At 42.2% G+C, this 22,320-nt stretch overlaps 1 protein-coding gene across 6 annotated transcripts in view; it reads right to left on the bottom strand.

Moving 5' to 3' along the window:
- Positions 1–3,637: 3,637 nt before the first annotated feature.
- Positions 3,638–22,320, bottom strand: part of PHACTR4 (phosphatase and actin regulator 4) — an 84,007-nt gene continuing 65,324 nt past the window's right edge. For 5 of the 6 annotated variants that reach the window (XM_037057171.1, XM_037057172.1, XM_037057168.1 and 2 more), the window contains 8 exons: positions 18,535–19,120; positions 16,909–17,096; positions 16,012–16,165; positions 11,622–11,677; positions 10,452–10,513; positions 8,200–8,337; positions 7,548–7,624; positions 3,638–5,118 (listed from right to left, as the gene is read on the bottom strand). In XM_037057171.1, the coding sequence (XP_036913066.1) occupies positions 5,103–5,118; positions 7,548–7,624; positions 8,200–8,337; positions 10,452–10,513; positions 11,622–11,677; positions 16,012–16,165; positions 16,909–17,096; positions 18,535–19,120 (1,277 nt within the window). In that variant the 3' untranslated portion in view covers positions 3,638–5,102. The remainder of the gene's footprint in view (positions 5,119–7,547; positions 7,625–8,199; positions 8,338–10,451; positions 10,514–11,621; positions 11,678–16,011; positions 16,166–16,908; positions 17,097–18,534; positions 19,121–22,320) is intronic. The other variant, XM_037057170.1, reaches the window with a different exon arrangement.

Genomic DNA, 22,320 nt, shown 5'->3' with positions numbered 1-22,320 from the left:
GGGTTTTCCTAGGAAGTTAAAATTTGAGCTAAAACTTGAAGGAATCGTACAGGGGTGGTGGGGTGATGGCGGAGTGTGACTGAGGACAGCATTCCAGGTGGAGGAACTGGCAGAGCTGCGGTCTCCCGGAAAGGGTGAGCAGTCGGCGTGATGAGGAAGATTAACAGGAGAAGTGCCTGGATTTTTCATGAGACTGCAAAGTTGGCAAGAACTGAATTACAAAATATCTTGTAGTCCAGGCTGAGTTTAAATTTGATCTGGGTAGCTAGAGGCCGGTAAGTTGTGAAGTGAAGGGTTGCCATGACTGTCTTTGCATTTTAGAAAGGTAACTCTAGCCCTGGCTGGTGTAGCTCAGTGGATTGAGCGCGGGCCTGGGAACCAAAGGGTCCCGGTTTGATTCCCAGTCAGGGCACATGCCTGGGTTGCAGGCCAGATCCCAGCAGGGGACTCACAAGAGGCAACCATACATTGATATTTCTCTCCCTCTCTCCTTCCCTTCCTCTCTAAAGATATTTAAATAAAAAAAAATAGAAAGGTAACTCTTGTGGCAGGATAGATCAGAGAGGCTGGAGGTCCTCCAAACTTTGATGGTAAACAAGGCAAGAGGAGATAAATAAATCAGGAGACATTTCTGAGGTAGAAAATGCACAGAATTTGTTGTCTTACTGGACCTTTGAGGTAAGAAACTTGCAGACAATACCACCATTTTAGGCTTGGGAGGCTGACCATACAGTGGTGGTCTCTAAGTGAGAAAGTAGACTGTGGGGGCAAGAGAGGTAGAAAGCAAGCATCGATGTGAGATACACTGATCAGTTACCTCCTCTGCAAGTCTAGAACCAGGATTGAACCCAAACTAGGTATGAACCCTGACTGGAAGCAAACCAGCAACCTTTTTGGCATGGGACTATGCTCTATATCAGCTGAGCCACCTGGCCAGGGTGAGACTTAGATTTTAATGAGCTGAGCGAACATGGCTTTAGAAATGGCAAGCAGTGCGCACAGACCACAGGTCATAACCACTGTCAAGAAGCCTGTTGTCCAGTTTACCATCAGGTCTTTCACTTGTACTTGTTACTCCTTTAGCTCAACTGCTTGGACTTCACAGAAATTTAAGTTGTTAATACAGATTATGTGAAGGGAGTATAGGAAAAGCTGGAGCTAGGGCAATAGGTTGAAGAGAAAATAGGGCCCAAGGAAGACTTGCGGGGGGAGGGGCGGTGGTTGTAGGAAGGAGATAAACATTAAACAAATTAGTGAATAAATAGTGGTGTGTGTCTGTCTCTTCAGCACCAGATGGAAGGAAACTGAGTGTCTGTCCCTGTCAGATGACCTCTATGTTTTATGAGGGAGGCAAAAATTCTTGGGGGAAGACATTACTGGTATCCGCACAGGAGAGATGTATGAAGTGGTACAGGTTGCTGGTGGTTCCTGCTTTTCCCATCAGGCTTCCTAGAGCTGGCATTCAATCTGTAGTCAGCTGTGTTTTGGTTTCTGGGCTTGGCTGTTCTTTGTTGTACATTCTCATCTTTTCTAAGTACACTTCCTATCTCATCCCCTCCCACTTAGTATCCACGGACTTCCCCTTTTTGATAGTGGTTTTCCAAACTTCTCATTCTACGCCAGTCTCCCTCTCCTGGGGTACAGTAATCTAAATCCTTATGAATGGCAAACTCACTGTTTCAGCCAACACCAGGCGATGTAAAACACCCTTCTGAAGACAATGTTTAACCTTAAAAGGGGTAATGGCAATTTGAGGGCTCTCTGGAGAACTAACAGAAGGAAAATCTGGAAGCAGGTGAAACACAACGACAGGAATTCTGACTCATGGTTTCTTTAAACCCTTAGTAAAGGGTGGTGCACTAATCAAGACCAGTCTCCAAAGTGACAGGTAGAAAGTGAGTCACTAGTGAGGCCACAAGGAATGAAACTGGGCTGCTAGCCATGGAGCAGATTAGGCACGAACACTTATTGTGACGTCAGGCCGAGGTCTAGTTACGTACGTGTGGTCCACGCAACTAACCCTTGTAGGGATGGCTGGGATGCAACTGCTTGTCCTTGAATATATGCAGAGTGATTCTACAATCTGCTTTGACCTTGGGGAAGCAACCTCCCCTCTTAGTTTCTCCACTGGTGAAACAAGTGTACCACATCTTACCATGTATAATGTGCACTTTTTTGCCCAAGTTTTTGAGGGAAAAACAAGGATGCACACTTTACATGGGTAATACAAATTCTGTATCTATAAATGTTTTTAATTCTTTTATTTTTGCTTATGCATTGAAAGTATAACTCTAGAAAGTATGCAAAATAATGCCCTGGAATACAATAAATGGTTTTGTTTAAAACAAAAAAATTTTTTTCCTGAAAGTTTGGGCCAAAAACGTGGATGCACATTGTATACACCACAAAATACAGTATTTCTACTTACCTGCCAGTCAAGGGTAAACAGGTTAAAGTGCTGAGTACATTACCTGGTACCCACCACGGGTTTCGCGCTGGCTCTCCTCTCTGAAGCCTATTCTTTTTCCACACGTGTGCACTCAGTCAGTCACCAACATGACCAGCCTTCATCTCTGGCCACACTCAATGTTATATTATTTCCTCCCCACCCCTTCCCATCGACTTCTCACTGAGGATGTCTTGCACTAGATTTCAGGTATCATTTTTTAAAGATTTTATTTATTTATCTTTAGAGGGGAAAGGAAGGAGAGAGGGAGAGAAATATCAATGTATGGTTGCCTCTCATGTGTCCCCCACTGGGAACCTGGCCTGCATCCCAGGCATGTGCCCTGACCAGGAACCGAACCAGGCGATCGTCTGGCTCTCAGGCTTGCGCTCAATCCACTGAGCTACACCAGCCAGGGCTTCAGGTATCATTTTTAAGCTGGCTTAAATCTTTTGGAATAAGGTAGCACATAAACACTTTATACCAGAATACAGTTTTTTTAAAATTCTAAAATACTTTAATAATTAATGTTGGTAGGAAGACTGATATACAATGCAATCACTTATTTTACAAGGAGATTCTGTACACGAGGGAAACATTCTGAAGTACAATATATCAGGCTTTTACTTCTTCTATACAGCATGATTGTGAATTGTTACTTACACAGAAAGGACACAAAATCCTTTATATATATATACATATATATAAAACACCTGAAAAGACTTGACCCCCAAAGTATTTTGTTCCAAAGGAACATGAATGAGATGAAAGATTAACTAGATTCATCGGTGGCACATCGAAAACAGACAAGTAACTCAGGAAATCAAACCCCATTTTAAGCTTGGCACATTAAGGAAAAAAAAGGCAGTGAAGGAAGGGTTTGGAAATGTCATTGTAAGCCACAGAGGATTCTGGCATAAGCCAACTCATCTCCAAACCAACAAGACAGAAAGGTTAGAAGTCAAGTTAGCAGTGAATGGGAGGCCACCGTGTATGCAGACCTCTAACAGCTTCTACAGTCGCCACTTACGTTGCCGGCAGTCCCGCCGGATGTTCCCGCAGCTTCAGGGAGATGTGAACCCAGTACATCTCTCTAGAGCCATAAAGCATCGGACAGTAACTGAGAACTCCAGTACCTCCCATTCCCCAGACAGACAGAGGACTCTACTCCTTACGGTTGCTTTAGCTTTGTTTTGACATGACACTTGGATTCTTCAGGAAATAATAATGGACATGAAAGGAGAAAAACAAGAATCTACTGGAATTACATAAAGAACAACAGGGACTGTGGAAATCTATAGAGCAGCCTCAATTCTCTGAACATGAAAGAGAAAAAGCCACATTCATCAGTTAAATAGAAACTATTTTTTCCTTCCACTTAGTGTGGACAGGAATTAGAGGGAAATAGTGAAGCTCTGAGGTTTTCAACAAAAATTCAAAGAAAGCAACTGAATCATGTTTTAGGAAATCATATTACTATATATCACAAAAAACAGGGTGGCCCTGAGCCCAGGCCCCGACGACACTGGCTCCAGCTGGGAGGAGTGGGGAGGGGTGGGGTGGAAGCTGTCACAGATGGGCAACAGGACAGGATGGTTGTCTGTGCCGAGGAAGAGAGGAGCGGCGGGTCACGGCTGTTCTCCTCCTCGTTGCTTCTCCAAAGACCTGTCCTACTTAGCACCAGGTGTAACACCCCAGGACCTTGCTGTGATTCTGCCCGAAAGTGTGGGGGCTGGTGGCACACACGTGCTCCCTCAGAGTTGCTACACCTCTGCTTTTTGGGGGAATGGATCTCCTGGTCAAAATGATTTACAGTGTCATTTGGTACAATGTAAGTACAACAGCTTTTAACAGTTAAGCCATGGGTTAGTTTTCCTTCAAGTTGGCATTAACATAAAGGCTTTTCTGGTTTTGTATATATAAAAAATATATGCTTTTGTATTTTTCCAACTTGAAATCTGGTTGCAGGTCAGAGTGAACAGAATTTTCCATTACTTCTTCAAGACTTTTTAAAAAAAGTAAAAATCAGGATAACCTGTGTCAAAACAGGAAGCAAGCACTTGTCAGATCCCGAGCCGCTTTCAGGCCGGGCGTCCTGAGAAGGACTGCACTGCTGTTACGAGAGGTCTAGTGCAACGCCGACACGCCAGTGTGGCACGAGGGCTTCCCCTGGAATGGGGGCTCCTTTGCCAGAAGGTTGGGGCCCTCTTGGTTTTCCCCACCATCCACTGGATTCCACGGCTGGAATTTAGTGCCTCCACAACGGGGCTCGCGACCAGGACAGAGCAGATAAGGCTAATGGTGCGAACTGTGCCTCAGCACAGGCGGTCAGTCACCTGGGGGTGAGGGTATGGTGCAGCCGGTAACATCTTGAACCTGCAAGTGGCCCAGACCATTTGTGGCTGCTGAGGGGAGAGTGCTCAAATATGCTGCACCGTTAAAAAGTTCAAGCACTGGCAGTGTTCAGATTTGAGAATCCATTCCAGTGAAACGCTACATTCACAGAAGTGCTGTTCACCCCAGAAGCCCATCCCCGAGGACGAGGTTCCGGCTGTGCTGGTGAGTGCTCAGTGCCCGCCGTGGCGTTCTGCAGACTGAAGCAGCAAAAAAGTGCCCTGTTTTGGAGGGTTGTTTAGTTCCTCTCTCAAAGTTAGCATCATGGACGATGGTAGCTAAAAGAGAAGAGCAAAAAGAGCCAAGGTAACAGATACTGTAGACGACTTTGCTATTATTACATTAACAGTAATGCAATGTTCCATTTTAATATTTAAAATACGCCTCTCCTTCACTCTGATGCTTCCTGACCTTTCTGTAGCGTCTGACAGACCCAACCCTCTGCCCTCCTTCCTCACGGCTCCCTTCTTTGGCTTCTGTAACACTCTTGTCCCTTGTTTTCCTTTTTCTTCAATATGCTTTCCTGGACAATTTTCCTCAATACACTCTTTAAAAACAAGTTTCCTGTTAAGAAGCACCTCCTTTTCTCATAAATGTGCTGCCTTTAGACCTCGCTTTCTTCTTGTACTCCAGACTGAATACTCAATTTTATTCTAGGCCTTTCCACCTTCAATGTGGCACAGACTTATCAAACTCAACATGGGTAATTTGTTTTCCAGTTTGTTTATTGTCTGCCTTCCTCTTTTGTATTTTTAAAAGGTTTTATTTATTTTTTAGAGAGATGGGGAAAGGAGGAGAGAGAGAAAGAAACATCCATGTGCAAGAGATACAATGATTGGTTGCCTCTTGCACGCCCCCAACTGGCCTGCAACCTAGGCATGTGCCTGACAGTGAATTGAGCTGGTGAACTTTTGGTTTGTGGGACGATGACCCCCCACTAAGCCACACCAGTCAGGACTCAACATTGGTTTTTTAAGATTTATCCTTAGGGCCCTGGCTGGTGTTAGCTCAGGGGATTGAGCACGGGTTTCGAACCAAAGGGTCACAGGTTTGATTCCCAGTCAGGGCACATGCCTGGGTTGCAGGCCAGGTCCCTGGTGGGGGCCATGTGAGGGGCAACCACACACTGATGTTTCTCTTTCTCTTAAAAAAAAAAAAAAAAGATTTATCCTTAGGGATAATTAAACTCTAATTAAAACAGCCATTTGCTTGTCCTGTGACTGAAAAATGTTTAACATTTTATTTTCCAACTTTGCTTATTTCTTCTTTTTATAGCAAACTGGAATTGGCATTATATTTTCTTTATTTAGCCTCTTTTTATGAATGTTCTGAGAGTCACCTAGGTATGTTCAGTATTTTTGGCTAAGTAATTATTTAGATACTGGGTGGGTGGGCCCTTACAACAGTAATTCCAAATCAAAATATTTCTTGGCTTGTTTCATAAAGACAGCTAATTAAAATAAAGTTTATATACAAAATTGGTAACATCACTGTGCTACAAAGATCTGAAACTGGAGAGGGTAAGATCTTGTCCAACCCAGCACCAATTTCCTCATATATATAACCTGGGACAGTGAAGCACACGGAAGAGAGAACCCAGTGGCTCTAAAAAAAAAATCATTTATTTAACGATTGATTTTAAAGAAGGAAAAAGGGAGGAATAGGGAAGGCAGAGGTGGAGGGAGAGACCGGGGAGAGGAGGAGAGGGAGAGAGAGAGAGAGAGAGAGAAAAAGAAGCATTAATTTATTGTTTCACTTACTTGTGCTTTCACTGGTTGATTCTTGTACGTGCCCTAACTGAGGATCAAACCTACAACCTTGGTGTGTTGGGACCATGCACTAAACAACCGAGTCACCCAGCCACGGCTGCCAGTGGCTTTTTAGTCATTTATTCCTTTCCCCAAATCCTGGTTCTGCAACTTACTACATGTCAAGCTAGTTAACAATCCTGAGCCTGTTTCTTCGTCAATAAAATGAGGATATTATCACCTTGAAAGTTTATTGCAATGATTAGATAAGATAAACATAAAATGCTACATTCAGTATAGGCATTCACTGATTCTAAATTGTCATCCCTTTTTCTTAATGCAGTCTTTTTTTTTTTTTTTAAGATTTTATTTATTTATTTATCTTTAGAGGGGAAGGAGAGAGGGAGAGAAACATCAATGTATGGTTGCCTTTTGTGCATCCCCTGCTGGTATTTAGCCTGCAAGGAACCAGCCTGCAACCCAGGCATGTGCCCTGACCGGGAATCGAACCGCGATCGTCTGGTTCGCAGGCCCGAGCTCAATCCACTGAGCCACGCCAGCCAGGGCTTAATGCAGTCTTAATGTCCTAAAAGGACAATCAACACTGAGTGTCCTTTCAAGATTTTATTTATTTATTTTTAGAGAGAGGGGAAAGGAGGATGAAAAAGAGAGGGAGGGAAACATCAATGTGCAAGAGAGACATGTATTGGATGCCTTCTGCACACCCCCAACTGGTGACCTGGCTTGTAACCCAGGCATGTGCCCTGCCTGGGAATCCAACTGGTGACTTTTGGATTCACAGGCCAACATTCAGTCCGCTACGCCACACTGGCCAGGACCTGAATGTCCTTTTTAAACAATGTCATTAGCATCCTTCCCATCTAAACAACTCTGCTGTTATGTTTGCTTTTTGGTGGAACGTTAATTAGTTCACAGTATTTGGGTCTTGTGGCTCTTACCGTGTAAAATGTTTGCTCTCTTCATGAACCTCCATCTCTGAGCTCTTAAATTCATTTAGTTCTTTTCTTATGGCAGCCTGGGGAGTAAAAACGAAAATGTTTCAGCACTTTCTGTCTGCCATCCGTTCTCTGCTGTGTTTAACTCGGTGAGTCACTGGAACCAGCGGCGGGCAACCCGGGGGGATGAAAGGGGCCAGGGCAGCAGCACTCGGGGCGAAGCTCTGCGCCAGGACGCCCCGCTGCCCTGACCCCAGTCTTCTCACAGTAAACCTACAATCTCCAGTTGAATCAGAGCACTTGAAGAGCTTAAAAGAGACACTGTAGATTTTATACTTTCCACCGCTTGTAAAAATGCTTTTCCCATTTAAAAAGTGTCATCCGGTAATTACTAAACATACCACCCAAGCTCCCTGCAACCGACACAACCATCATTCAAAGGGTGTTTTGTTTCCTCCCAGGTTTTTGTGCTGAGGCAGCAGGGACTTTCTTCCAGTTTTGTGCTGCTGGTGGACTCACTAGTATAAAGTCTTGGTTTGTACATCTTGACATTTTGTGTCTTGATTACAAATTTAACATTACATCAGAAGTAGAAATTTTGTGTGTGGTTCTCGTTTCTAGCTAGTGTCTTGCAGAGAGAGAAAGACAGACAGACCTTATCGGCAGGGGTCAGTTTGGTCCATGGTTTGTCGGCTCGCCGGTCATAATCTTGAGCATCTGTTACCTCCACATACTCATTAAACCTCAGAATCTTCCTGGCAAGTAGCTCGGCCACAGTTGGCCTTTGGCTGAGCTGAAAGAAACGGAGCCTCTCAGTCATCAGGCCAGGAATCAGCATCAGTCGTGCATTCAAACTGCCTCCCACCCTGGGTTCAAGTTGGCTGCATGCTGGAATCACGAGGGGGCCTTCGAATGCCACTGATGCCTAGGTCCCTCCCAAGATTCTGGGTATTGAGAGGGGTTTTTTAAAGCTTCTGAATGCACTATAAACCACTGTAACCAGTACTACCAGTGCTTCTCAAACTTTAACATGCACACAAGGCATTTAGAAATCTGGCTAACCTGGATGGTGTAGCTCAGTGGATTGAGAGAGGGCCTGCAAACCAGAGTATCGAGGTTCGATCCCCAGTCAGGGCACATGCCTGGGTTGCAGGCCAGTTCCCAGCAAGGGACACACGAGAGGCAACCATACATTGATATTTCTCTCCCTCTCTCCTTCCCTTCCCCTCCGAAGATAAATAAATAAAATCTTAAAAAAAAAAAAGAAATCTGATTAAAATGGAGATTCTAATTAAGCCTGGGGTAGGGTGCATCTCCTACAAGCTCCAAAGTAATGCCAATGCTGCTGGTCCATGGGCCACATAGGATCAGGACCATAACCTCACATATAATACCTAAGAAAGTACTGAACAACAATAAAATAATTTTAAAAAAAAGAAAGCAAAGTTAACGTATAGAAATGGATGCATGGTATGACAATTATATTAAAACAAGTATTTTGTAATTTTAAAAAACACAAACCAATAGTCACTGTCTAGATTCTAGTTTAGATGATGCTATAAATAATTTCTTATCATTTTCTATAGTTTATTAATAGTTATAATGGAAAATAAACATTTAAAAGTGAAAAAAATACCTAAGAAAGTGAATATATTTAGTATGAAAGCACTGTCTAGAGGGTAATATTAAGGATGAATTTCAACACAAACAATGTTCATGACGGCAGATTCTGCAATAAATTATGGTTAAGAAGGCACCATCAGGTAACTGCTCAATCTGAAGGCATTAAGTCCAGTCGAGGCCTCTAGCTACTCTTATTCTAACGAGGAAATTCCTCTGATTCTGGGGAAGGGGAGAAGTGGGGGAAATCAGGAAGAAAATGTCTAGATTCCCCTCACTCTCCTGGGTATGTTTTTAAAAAAATATTTTATTTATTTATTTTTAGAGAGAAGGGAAGGGAGGGAGAAAGAGTGAGAGAAACAACATTGTATGGTTGCCTCTCATGTGTCCCCCACTGGGGACCTGGCCTGCAACCCAAGCATGTGCCCTGACTAGGAATCGAACCAGCAACTCTTTGCTTCACAGGCCCATGCTCAATCCACTGAGCTACACCAGCCGGGGCTCTCCTGGGTATTCTTATGTTTTAATACCTAGAGAACTCAGACCAAACCAGAATCTACAGCAGGCAATGACAAACTATTACGGCAAAAAGAAAAGAAAAAAGGTACTTTCGATTCCCAGTCAGGGCACATCCCTGGGTTGCAGGCAGCTTCCTTGCAGGCTAACTACCAGCAGGGGATGCACAAAAGGCAACCATACATTGATGTTTCTCTCCCTCTCTCCTTCCCCTCTAAAGATTAATAAATAAAATATTTAAAAAAAAAAAAGAAAAAAAAAAAGAAAAAAGGTACTAATCCCAGCGCTTAAAAGCTAAAACATGTCTTGTACAAAAAAGATTTTACCTTAACTGATCTGAGAGCGAGGAAAAAATCCTAGTTGGTTTTTCGTATTTCTCAGATATTACTAAGGGCCAGTTAAGTTCTTGCCCTGACTAGAAAATAACTAGTTTGCCTCACAGGCCTGAATGCTACACACCCATCCTGTTACCATCTCTATTCTTCAATAGGTTTTACAGTCCGCACCAAGACCCCAGGTCTGCCAAACAAAAGGTAAAATTTTATGTATTTATTGAGCATCTCCTTGTGCCAGGCTTTTCTTGAATAGTAAAAATGAAAAAGAAAAGCTCTTGACAATGCTGTGTTGTTTTCTGGATTTGCATCATGTATTCTATTTTCAGAGCAATCTATGGCAATTTCAGTCAAATTGTTTCTTCCCTATCAGCTAGGTCATTCAAATATAAGATACGCACTCAGGAGACAGACGAAACCAAAGACTGGGGCTGCTTACCTTTCTCGTGAGCCGCCGTTTAATTTCGCGTTTTTCTGCCTGACGATCAGCTTCATTTTTAGCTAAAGGCGGTAGTCAGAAACAAAAAACTGTTACTTCACCGTGGCAACCTGCATATCAAACTTTTCACTAGTTACAGTACGGATGTTTCTCACAGGCTCCAAGCCAGAAAAAAAATGAACCTGGGGGATGGCCAACCAAGATGCTTTTGTTGTGAAGTGGTACAGTCAGACACTCAAGAGCAAGGGAAGCAAAACCACAGTGCCAAGCCCAGCTAGTTGCCCATGAGCTAAGACAGGTTTTTACATTTTTAAATGGCTACATTTTGAATGGTTTGATAAATACCTAAATAACAGCTCCCTTTTGCTTGTGGCCTACAAAGCTGAAAATATTTACCATGTGGCCTCCAAAAAACCTTTGCAGATTCATGCTCAAAGGTAACCACTTGGAATGGAGACCACACTAAGTTCTGTGTGGTATGTCTACAGACTCCCACACTCCGAAGTGTACTAAGTGGTTAAGGTGCACACACACACAGGGGTGAGAGAAGGGGTGGAGCAGTCAAGGTGAGCATGCCCACCAACAACCCTAGGATGTCTCATCCTCTTCGGTGTGGAGAGTTTTAGGACAAATTTCACCCTATACTTGGAAAAAGTAAATCTGTACTACATCAGAATGCTATTTCAGGAAGTTAATTATGTACACAGAAAGAAAATAAATAAATACATAGTCCTGTTTTGTGACTTTAGAGATGAAAAAGGCAGGAAGTCTGCTGGTGTGGGGCTTGCTTTGGGCCCCAGCCCCCAGATTTCAACAGGAACAGGAGGGTACCCTCCAAATGCACAGCCACTATCTTCCTTCCTTGAGGAAAGAGAAAAGTTGGGCAGAGTCGACCACACACTGTGAGATACTCCCAAGTGCCCAAGGTAGCCTCCAGATACTGCGAGAACATTAAAGCCAAGTTTTCTGCAGTACCCCAGCACCCTCAACAAGGCCGTGCTGCTGTCTCATAAAGATGGTCTGGGGGGCGTGGTTCCCCCAGAGGAAGAGCTGTGCGCAGTCCTTCCTTGGCGGAGTGCTCTCTCCTTGACAACTGCACTATGTCTGACTTTAAAAGTCAGAAACAAAGGAAGAAAATCGGTACAACTTTATTTCCATAGCTGGACTCACGCTGTAGGATATTTCGTTGTTCAAGTTCTTCTGGCGTTGGTCTTTGACTTAGTCGTCTAAAAAGAGATAAATAGGATTACTATCTATTTTAAACCTCCCAATCCTGTTTATAAAGATTTGTGATGGTCTTAATTTATATCAGTCCCTACACTAGCAAGAAATCAATACAATTTCAAACTGTTTGGATATCATTTGTTTATCTGACTTACTGTGCATACAGATGTTGTAATATAAAAAGGAATTGTACACGTAAATAGGAGGCCAGGATTCTGTTTCTAGCTCTGATGGCAACAAACCCGACCACCACAAAAAGCTCACTCGGACCCTGAGGGGACTCATCTGCAGAACGAAGGTTTGGACTGGACTGGCGGCTCCCGAACAGATTCGCTCCTCTGGGAAATCTGCTAAAAACACTGATCCTCAAGGCACATTAAGAAATTCTGATTCAGGAAACCAGGATGGGGAATGGGATTTTAAACGTGTCATTTTTGGAATCAGAAAGTTATTTACTTCTCACAGTATTAGAACCACATGCTGATTACTCATCAATAGTCTGCATAGAGAACTCCCCGTCCCATTTTTTATAAAACATTAAAATTTCATCTATGTCAAAGTTTTTATCTCTCTGAATAAGATCTTCTTTTTTTAAAAAAATATTTTATTTATCCTTAGAGGGGAAGGGAAGGAGAGAAGGAGAGAAACATCAATGTATGGTTGCCTCCCGTGAGTCCCCCGCCAGGAACCGGCCCGCAACCCAGGCATGTGCCCTGACTGGGAACCGAACCGCGATCCTGTGGCCTGCACTCAATCCACTGAGCCACACCAGCCAGGGCTGAATAAGATCTTCTTTTAAAAATGTTCATTAAAGAAAAAAAATTGAGCCCTGGCTGGTGTGGCTCAGTGGATTGAGCGCCAGCCTGTGTAACAAAGGGTTGACAGTTCGATTCCCAATCAGGGCACAAGCCTGGGTTGTGGGCCAGGTCCCCAGGATGGGGCAGGTAAGAGGCAACCACACATAGATATTTCTCTCCCTCCCTCACTTCCCCTCTGTATAAAAATAAATAAATAAAAATTTTCAAAAAATTCAGCTTTATTAAAATGTAAGTGACATACAATACAACACATGATTTGATGTTTTGACTTATATGTACACCTATGAAACCATCACCAGGCCCTGGCTGGTGTGGCTCAGTGGATTGAGTGCCAGCCTGAAAACCAAAAGGATGCCAGTTCAATTCTCAGTCAGGGCACATGCCTGGGTTGTGGGCCAGGTCCTAGTGGCAGGTGTGCAAGAGGCACCCAATCAATGTTTCCCTCTCTTTCTCCCTCCCTTACATTCTCTCTAAAAATAAATAAATACAATCTTTAAAGAAAAAAAGAAACTATTACCAGGACTCATTGCCCTAGCGTTGGTTTCCTACGGCTGCCGTAATAAATACCACACAAACTGGGTGGCTTAAAAAGAACACAAATTTATCTCTCACAGTTTTGAAGGCCAGAAGTTCAAAATCAAGGTGTTGGGAAGACTAGGTCCTTCTAAAGGCTCCAAGGAAGAATTTGTTTCATGCCTCTCCTAGCTGGTGGTTGCCAGCAATCTTCGGCATCCTTTGGCTTATAAATGCATTACTCCAACCTCCGCCTCGGTGGTCACACAGTGTTTTCCCTGTGTGTGTGTGTGTGTGTGTGTGTGTCTCTGTGTCCCAATTTCCCTCCTCTTATGAGGACACCAGTCATTGGATTATAATACACCCTAATCCAGTTTGACCTCGTCTTAGCTTGATTATATCTGCATAGATCCTTCTTCCAAATAAGGTTACATTCACAAGTATTAGACGTTAGGACTTTTTGGGGAGGCACAATTCTACCTACGACAACCTCCTCCACAAAATCTCCTCATTTTTTTAGCTAGTTAGTTAGTTAGTTAATTTATTTTCCATCAATGTGCAGTTGCCTCTTGTGTGTCCCCTACTAGGAACCTGGCCCGCAACCCAGGCATATGCTGGGAATCAAACCAGCAAGCCTTTGGGTCACAGGCCAGGACTCAATCTACTGAGCCACACCAGCCAGGGCCCTTTTTAGTTTATTTCAACTTACTGATTTGAGAGAGAGAGACAGAGAGACAGACACTGATTTGTTGTTCTTCTGATTTAGGTATTCACTGACTGTTTCTCACATGTGCCCTAACCAATGACCAAATCCGTAACGTTAGAGTATCAAACAAGGCTCTATAACCAGCTGAGCTACCTGGCCAGGGCTCCTCATGTTCTTTGTAATCTCAATTTCCCTGCCCCCAGGCAAACACCGATCAGCTCTACATCACTATATATTAGTTTTCATTTTCTAAAATTTTATATAATCATACAGTATGTACTCTTTTTTGGTTAAGCTCGTTTTATTTAGAATTACTGAGATCCACCTAATCTGTGGCATTGTAAATAATTCATTATTTTTTATTGATGTTAGTATTTCATTGCATGACTATGCTACAGTTTTTTCATTCATCTTTTGATGGATATTTCTTTCTATTTTTATTTTTGGCTATTAAAATAGTTATAAAATGACTGAATCATATATAGGTATATGTTTGATTCTTTTAAAAAGATTTTATTTATTTACTTTTACAGAGAGGGTGAGGGAGGGAAAAAGAGAGGGAGAGAAACAGTGATGTGTGACAGAAACATCCATCAGTTACCTCCTACAAGGCCCCAGATGAGGACCTGGCCCACAACCCAGGCATGCACCCTGACTGGGAATCGAACCAGTCACCTTTCAGTTTGTGGGATGACACCAAACCCACTGAGGCACACGAGTCAGGGCTATGTTTCATTTTTTTAAAATAAACTTACAAGTTGCTTTGCAAAGTAGTTCTCCTATCTTACATTCCCATAACCAGTGTATGAGAATCCAGCTGACTGCTCATTCTCAGCAACTCTAGGTATTTTCAGTCTTAAACTGTGTAAGGTTAGCCATCTTAGTGGTCTTGCAGTGGTATCTCACTGTGGTTGTAATTGCATTTTCCTAGTGACTCAGGATGTTGATGGAGCATCTTTCCATACGCTTATTTGCCTTATGTATGTCCTCTTTGGTGATATGTCTATTGAAACCTTTTGCTCCTTCCCGATTTAAAATTGGGCTTTTTTTTTTTACTGAGTTTGGGACAGTACTCCCACTTGTTCTTACATTTTCTTTTTTTTTTATGAAAGTTTTTAAAAATTTTATTTTAATTGTTGTTCAAGTACAGTTTTCCGTCTTTTACTCCCATCCCAGCCCATCCCTGCAATGTTCTTACATTTTCTTAACAGTCTTTCAAAGAATAAAATTTAAAAATTTTGATTAAGTGCAATTTATCAATGTTTTTAAGATCATATCTAAGAATCTTTGGTCCATATTGTTCAGGATGTTTTACAACTTTAGCTTTCTTACTTAAGTGTATGACCCATTTTGAGTTAATTTTTACATATGGTGCAAGGCATGACTTCGCTAGTTTTGCACCAGCACCATTTGCGGGAAAAGCCATCCTATCTCAATGAAATTCTTTGTATCTTGTCAATAATGAGCTGTACATATATGAGTGTGTCTAGATTTTTGTTCCTTTGATTTATTTGTCTATCTTTATGTCAGTATCATACTGTTTAGGTTACTTTAGCTTTGTAACATATCTTAAAATAAGATTATCAAAGACCTCCATTTTTAACTAATTCCTAATTTTGAGAGTCTCTTGCTGACAATCAGGGGGTCACAGTTTTGCATTAAAACTGTCATCCTGGCCAACAGCAAAGCCAGGTGTGTAAGACAGGGGAGGAGAATACATTTTACTTAGTGGACATCCTTAATTACTTTGTAAGTAATGTGTCAAGAGTTCCACCTCCTCTTCCTCATTCCTCTAAGAGACACAACACAGTTGGGAAACACCTGCCTGTACACTTGAACTCTTACGTGTATTGTATGTGCAGGAAGTTGGCCTACACTCAGTTTCTCTGTGCTTTCGGTTCCAGCTGACGTGAAAAATACGCTAACACTTTGAAAGGAGGCAGTTACTTGGAACATGTGCAATAGATACAATAAAAATGTGGATCTTTAATTGGGCTGGCATCTCATGCTTGAGCAACTGGACAAATGACAGAGGAGTCTTGCTGTCCTGGGAGCCACCTGAATTCTCTAAAACTTAAAGAATTTATGTCTATCTTATGGTTTAATTTCCAAATTCTTAGGCAATACCCAGCTGGGCACAATATGTATTCTTAAAAATTATGTCATTTCTAAAATTAAAAATACAACAGCATTAAGATAAATGAATGCTCCACCACAAAATAAAAATAAATCTCCAACATGCACACTGTCATAATGAAATCAAATCAATGTATTTCAGTGTATTTTAACCAAGGCCTACCGGATCAGTGTGTTCCCAATCTGGTGCCGTATTTCATTCCACTCTTCTTTGCTTTTTCGAGGCCAAGAGTTCAAGTTCAACTCTGGTTCACTGGGTCTGGGGTTCAACTTCATTGCCAGTGTGTCTTTCCTCTTCACTTTGTTGGCCAGAGCACCTTTGCACAAGGAAAAGAAAAAAAAAATGTTGAAGCTTAAGGCTGAACTTCACATGGTTGAGATTTAGCTGAGTCTAAATAAACAATATTATATCTCCCATCTTTCTCCTCAGCTTCCAGCTAACACAGAGGTGAGAGTAAATCTAAAGACACTTAGATAGACTCAGACGGGCTAAAAATAACTTCTCCCTTCTACCAGACCTCTGTATTTTTCTCTTAGGAATTGCTATAGGAGAGAATCTAAGCATGGGAGAGCTCTCTGAATTATAGCAAAAAGGTATTTGCACTAACATACCTCATAAAAGTCCTATTCTTAAGGCTGTTTTCCCACTTTTAGGAATTAGAATTCCGCTGTTCATAGATTTGTATACATGCACATTATCTTTTCCTTTGCCCCATAGACAGAGTAAGTTCATCAGACTGAAGGAGAGCATCACTTTTATCTTTTCAAGATAGCCCAAATACCAACTTCCTCTCCTCCATATTCTTTCATACCATCAAGGTAAACAATTCTTTAATTAAAAGCCCTGAATGACTCAATCTACACGGCTCCCCTTCACAGGCTTGCTGTAACCGTGGGAATTATCAGAACTTCAGAGACAGGAGTCCTTCATAGTCCGACATCGGTTGACTCGATGGGAGAAGGTGCCTGTTTTCCATTTATCTTTCACTTGCTAAGACCAACAAGTGGCTTTATCTACAAGAGAAGTTTCTTTCTCCTTTGCTTTCCCCTCCTTTCTTACTGTTCTGGCTTTCATCTTCATCCTCTTCATCTCGGTACTGAACGGGACCTTCTGAGTCTGAGTCACTCTCCTTCTCTTCCTCTTCCTCCTGCAGACACTGTGGTAGTTTGGGAACGCCTGAGGTAGGTGGCGAGTCCTCACTGAATGCAGACGGGTGGGTTTGCTCCTCTTCTTCTTCATCGTCTGGACTGACAAATTAACATAATCATATTTTTCTTTCAGAAACATAAAGGATAACTGATTTGTAAAGCAAAATACTGATTGTCTATGGAAAAGTCCAGGAATAAAATAATTTAGGATTCACTCCTTTAACTTCAAAAATCTTGCTAAGAAACTCTTTTAGCAGTTATTTATCTAAAAGCTCTGGGTTCAAATCCTAGCTCTGTAACTTGTTTACTAGCTTGTAAATTAACTCTTCTATTAATGGAATGACACCTACCTCACTGGCTTGTTGGGAGGATGAAACAGACAAATTCTAGAATGCACTAGTGTCTGGCACGTGGGGCCCTGATGACCTACACGGCAGGTGCAAGTTTGCTTTGGACTGATTAAATGAGAAGACTCACAGTGCCTAACGCTATTCCTGGCTCATGGAGGATATTTAATACAAATATTTAATCCATTTCCCTTTGGTTTAACAATGCAGTTGGACAAAATGATGATTTAATCCCAGGAAACAAAGAAAAGTAAAGATGAAAACTAACCTCCGCCCTTTACACTCTGGAGGCATAAAACCATAACTTAGTCTATCGTCAAACTCTGACCTAAACAGTCTCTTTCTAGGATATGAAATAAATATAATAGCAAGTACAACGTGATGGCAAGACAAATAATAAGCAGGACACTGCAATGGCTCTATAATAATTCTTTTAGTTAGTAAGGCACATCTCCAACTTGCCAAAAGGTGTTCATCTTCGGTCGCAATTTGTTGGAATTGTAAAAAGACAGAGTAGATGTTAGACCAAGGCTGGTGTGAACAGATGCAGTGTCTGGGGACAGATGAGGCAGGAATAAGAGGACCAGTTCCAGTCCACAGGGCTGGAATACTAAGCTCTCTCTAGGACCTCCTGTCTTTTTCTCTAGACCTCTCTCTGTTCCCTGTCCACAGGCACTAGTGTGTGTGTCAGGCACTAGTGCTTTCAGATTTGTAGAACTTCCTTCTCACACAGCTGTAAATGTACATTATTCCTGTTTAGAGATCAGACAACCTAAGAGCAGAAAGGTTAAGTAACACACACTATTCCAAGCTAGTAAATAAGAGGTAGAGCTGGGATTTGAACCCAGAGCTATCTTACTCCAAAATCAATGCTCCTAACCACCAAGTATCAAAAAAATACAGTCATTTTAGTTTTCAAGTACAAAAATTTATAATTTTTGTATTATCATGAAATTGTCTTCCATAGAAACAATGTTATAGAAAGCAGGGTAAATGAAGTCCAAATTCTAGAACACTTCTTATTTGTTGAGTATTCTTCTTACTTTAAATTTTTTCACATTTTCTTTTTTCCAAATAAGTAATAAGTAATATTTACAAGACTATAAAAAATAAGTAATATTTTTCCAAGAAGGGTTAACTAGAAAAGGAAAGCAAAGCACAGGAAACAGACAAGGTGTAAAGGCACTCACACTTTCAGCATCTCAATAGTGATGGGAAGTGACCTGGTACGACCCAGGGTGTTGCTGTCCTCGGAAAAGCTGTCACTGTTCTCGAAGAGCAACGAGTGAGCTCTGTGGGAGCCCTCCAAGGAAGGGACTGCGGGCAGTGGGCTGGTGAGGGCCTGCTGGATTCGGATATGCAGCGGGAGAGGGGGCAGCCTGGAGGGCGCATGCGGCTCCCCAAAGCTGTGATCCAGCATCCCCTTGGGTACTTCCTTTCTCTGGTCCTCCTGCTGGAGAACCTCCTGGGGCAGGTCTAAGGAAGGTGCAAACTCCATTTCTGGCACAACTTGAAAAGTCTTAGCAGGGAATGGAGGGGACCGTGGGGGTTCCGGAGGTATATGAGTAGGCAGTGGGGGGGATGGAGAGCGAGGTGGCATCATCAACAGCTCTTCGGAACCCACAGAACACGTGCTCTTCTCTCTGTGATCGCTTGGTGCTTTTGTGGTGATGGTGCTGGTGGCAGACTCTGAGGTGGGTACCGAGGTGGATGGAATGCCTCTTTTAGGTGGTAAGGGTGGGGATGGTTTTGATAACAATGTACCACTGTTTATTGCTGGAAAAGAGAGAGGAACACTTTAATTTAAGATGGCTTTACAATGCTTTGAGGGGCCAGTCCAGGGCCTAGAATTAGAGTCGAGCTCAGTCTTAATGTTTAAGGTAAAATACCACATTTCGTGGCTTTGCCACTCCCTAGATATCTCATTCTAATGAGATAGAGTCTCTAATAACAAAACTTGTATGTAAGCATTGCTGAGGCCTAATAAATATACAGATGTCTAGGAGGACCACCACCCTAACACTCTGACAAGAAATGTCTTACTTCTTTGATAAGAGATATGACAACTTTTTATGATGATCTTGGTGAAGATAAGTTAATAAAAATAGAGACAGAAAAAAATGCAAGTAGATTTCTTTTGTCTCAGAGTACTCTACTAAATTAAAAGATGCAGATAACAATAAAAAACAAATACTGCCAGGCACTATTGCCATATGCTAATAAATAGTGATATCTAGATTTCTTAGCTCTGTATTATGAAATATCAACATTGACATCTTGGATATTTAGAGCAAATGCAAAGGCTTTTGAAGAAATCAAAGTGCTTTTCTATCCTTGACTTCATACTTTCCTGTGTAAGAGATTACCTTCACAATTTTAAAGAAGGAAACCCCCCAGAAGTGAGGTGACTTGCCCAAGATCATACTATAAACTAGCAAAGGCTCAGCTAGTTCCCAAGTCTCGTTACTGGGCTCCATCTTCCAGATCCCACTGCATTTCATTTCTTAAAAAAAACCATTTTATTTATTTATTTAGAGAGAGGGAAAGGGAGGGAAATAGAAAGAAAAACATTAAGGTGTGGTTGCCTCTCACGTGTCCCCTAGTGGAGACTCAGCCTGCAACCCAGGCATGTGCCCTGGCTGGGAATTGAACTGATGACCTTTTGGTTCACAGACTGGCGCTCAATCCACTGAACCACACCAGCCAGGGCTGTATTTGATTTTTATTAGTGTCCACTCCTCTTGTCCTATATGCCCAACCCCCCCTTTCCCCTCCCTACTACACTGTGGGCTCCTGGAAGACAGGGCAACCCTTACCTCCACCAGCACATCCACAGAGCTGGGCACAGTGCCTGGCACATAGTGGATCCTCATGTGTATTACACGGGGCCCCTACCCTGTGTACAACAATAGTATGTAACCTTATGCAATCTCCCACAGCCCAAAGTGACTCAGAGGTTGATTCGGCAAAGTTCCTTTGAGTGCTCCAAATGGCCTTTAAGAAGTAGAGCGTCATATCACACAGGGGCCAACCTTGCAAAATAATTAAATAGTAGCTCTCCTGACCACCAACTTCTAACCCTTTACACAACTTCTTATTTTAGATCCACCAATTGTTCACATTATTCCATGTCCCAAGTTTTCCTGAGATAAAAATTTACTTGCCTTAAATCCCATTCCATGGGCAGCAAAAGAAAAGGCTAGATAATTTGATGTTTTAATGTTACTCATCAAAAGTATATTTTTATTTTATTTTAATTTTTTAAAGATTTTTTTCTTTTTAAAAGATTTTATTTATTTATTTTTTAGAGAGAGGGGAAGGGAGGGAGAAAGATGGGGAGTACGACATCAATGTGTGGTTGCCTCTAGCACACTCTCTACTGGGGACATGGCCTGCAACCCAGGCATGTGCCTTGACTGGGATGGAACCGACGATGCTTTGGTTCACAGGCCCACGCTCAATCCACTGAGCTACACCAACCAGGGCTTATTTTTAAAAGGACTTTCTAGCTCTGGCTAGTGTGGCTCAGTGGACTGAGCACTGCTCTGTGAACCAAAGGGTCACTGGTTCGATTTCCTGTCAGGGCACTTGCCTGGGTTGTGGGTCAGTTCTCTAGTTGGGAGGTGTGCGAGAGGCAACCAACTGATGTTTCTCTTCTCTTTCTCCCTGCTTCGTCTTTTTCTGAAAAGAAATAAGTAAAAGCTTTAAAAAAAAAAAAGGACCTTTTATAAAAACATTTCATACACATAAAAATAAGCAAAACGTGAATTTTAGGATCAATGAAAACGATACTTTTGGGTAGACTGGACGTTTGCTACCTCTCTAAAAATAGCAGTTAGCTATTCCAACAACAACAAAACCCTCCTCTGATAAGACCAAATTTGACTACATTAACATTTAAGTTAATAAGGTAAATTACCTTTAGTAATTTAAGGAAAACATACACATGAAGATGTTAAGGAAGTCACCTCTGGTACATAAACCCTGACAATGGGATTTGGCTGTAGTTCTGTGTGAAAGATGCCAAGAATGTTTGTTGGGGGGTGGGGGGCGGCAATAAATTTCCTTCTTCTGTTCAGCTACTTATGACATGATGGTCCTTCCTCAAGCCTAATATGCCCACTAGTTCCAGTCTTAAGAACGTTATGCACATTAGTAGATGCAGCAATGTCTACAGCAGGGGTTTCCAGACGTTTAGATTTCGTGACTAATACAATTAGAAAGAGATTTTCAATCAACCTGAGGCTGTCATTTTTAATATTTCCAACTAAGGCTTAATATTAAATATACCATTTACAAACACAATCCTTTTGTGAAAGAAATGACGTTCTAAAACCAAAGAATAAGGCCAGGCCTGGCTGGTGTAGCTCAGTGGATTGAGCGCGGGCCTGCGAACCACAAGATTGCGGTTCGATTCCCAGTCAGGGCACATGCCTGGGTTGCAGGCCAGTTCCCAGCAGGGGACTCACAAGAAGCAACCATACATTGATATTTCTCTCCTTCTCTCCTTCCCTTCCTCTCTAAAGATAAATAAATAAAATCTTTAAAAAAAAGAAAAGAATAAGGCCATAATTTCAAACTAAAGGACAGTCCTCTAAGTGAAATCTACTTAACTTTAATAAAAACTCTGTGAACTGACTGTCTTATTTTTCTCCTCTGCTGAGGACCACTCATGGACTGACAGTGACTCCTCAGTGATAGGGCCTGCGGATTCGGACTATTCACCTCAGGCCAAGAGTGAGTGGCCCCTGCCGTTTCTCCCAGGATACAGTACACATTATACCATTTTTTACGTTGCTTCCCTGAAAAGAGTGGCGTATGCTCTTGGTTTAGAGCAGTGGTTCTCAATGTGCGGTCCTTGTACATGCAGCATCGGCATCCCCTGGAGCGTATTAGAAATGCAAATTCCCAGGACCTACCCCAGACTTACGGAATCAGAAGCTGTAAGGGCTAGGCCCAGCAACCTGGGTTTTAAC

The sequence above is a fragment of the Sturnira hondurensis genome, unplaced genomic scaffold, assembly GCF_014824575.4.
Source record: "Sturnira hondurensis isolate 20B ecotype Veracruz unplaced genomic scaffold, ASM1482457v3 Scaffold0009516, whole genome shotgun sequence".
Classification (NCBI taxonomy): domain Eukaryota; kingdom Metazoa; phylum Chordata; class Mammalia; order Chiroptera; family Phyllostomidae; genus Sturnira; species Sturnira hondurensis.
The sequence above is the reverse complement of the archived record's forward strand: the minus strand, read 5'-3'. Positions and strand labels throughout refer to the sequence as shown.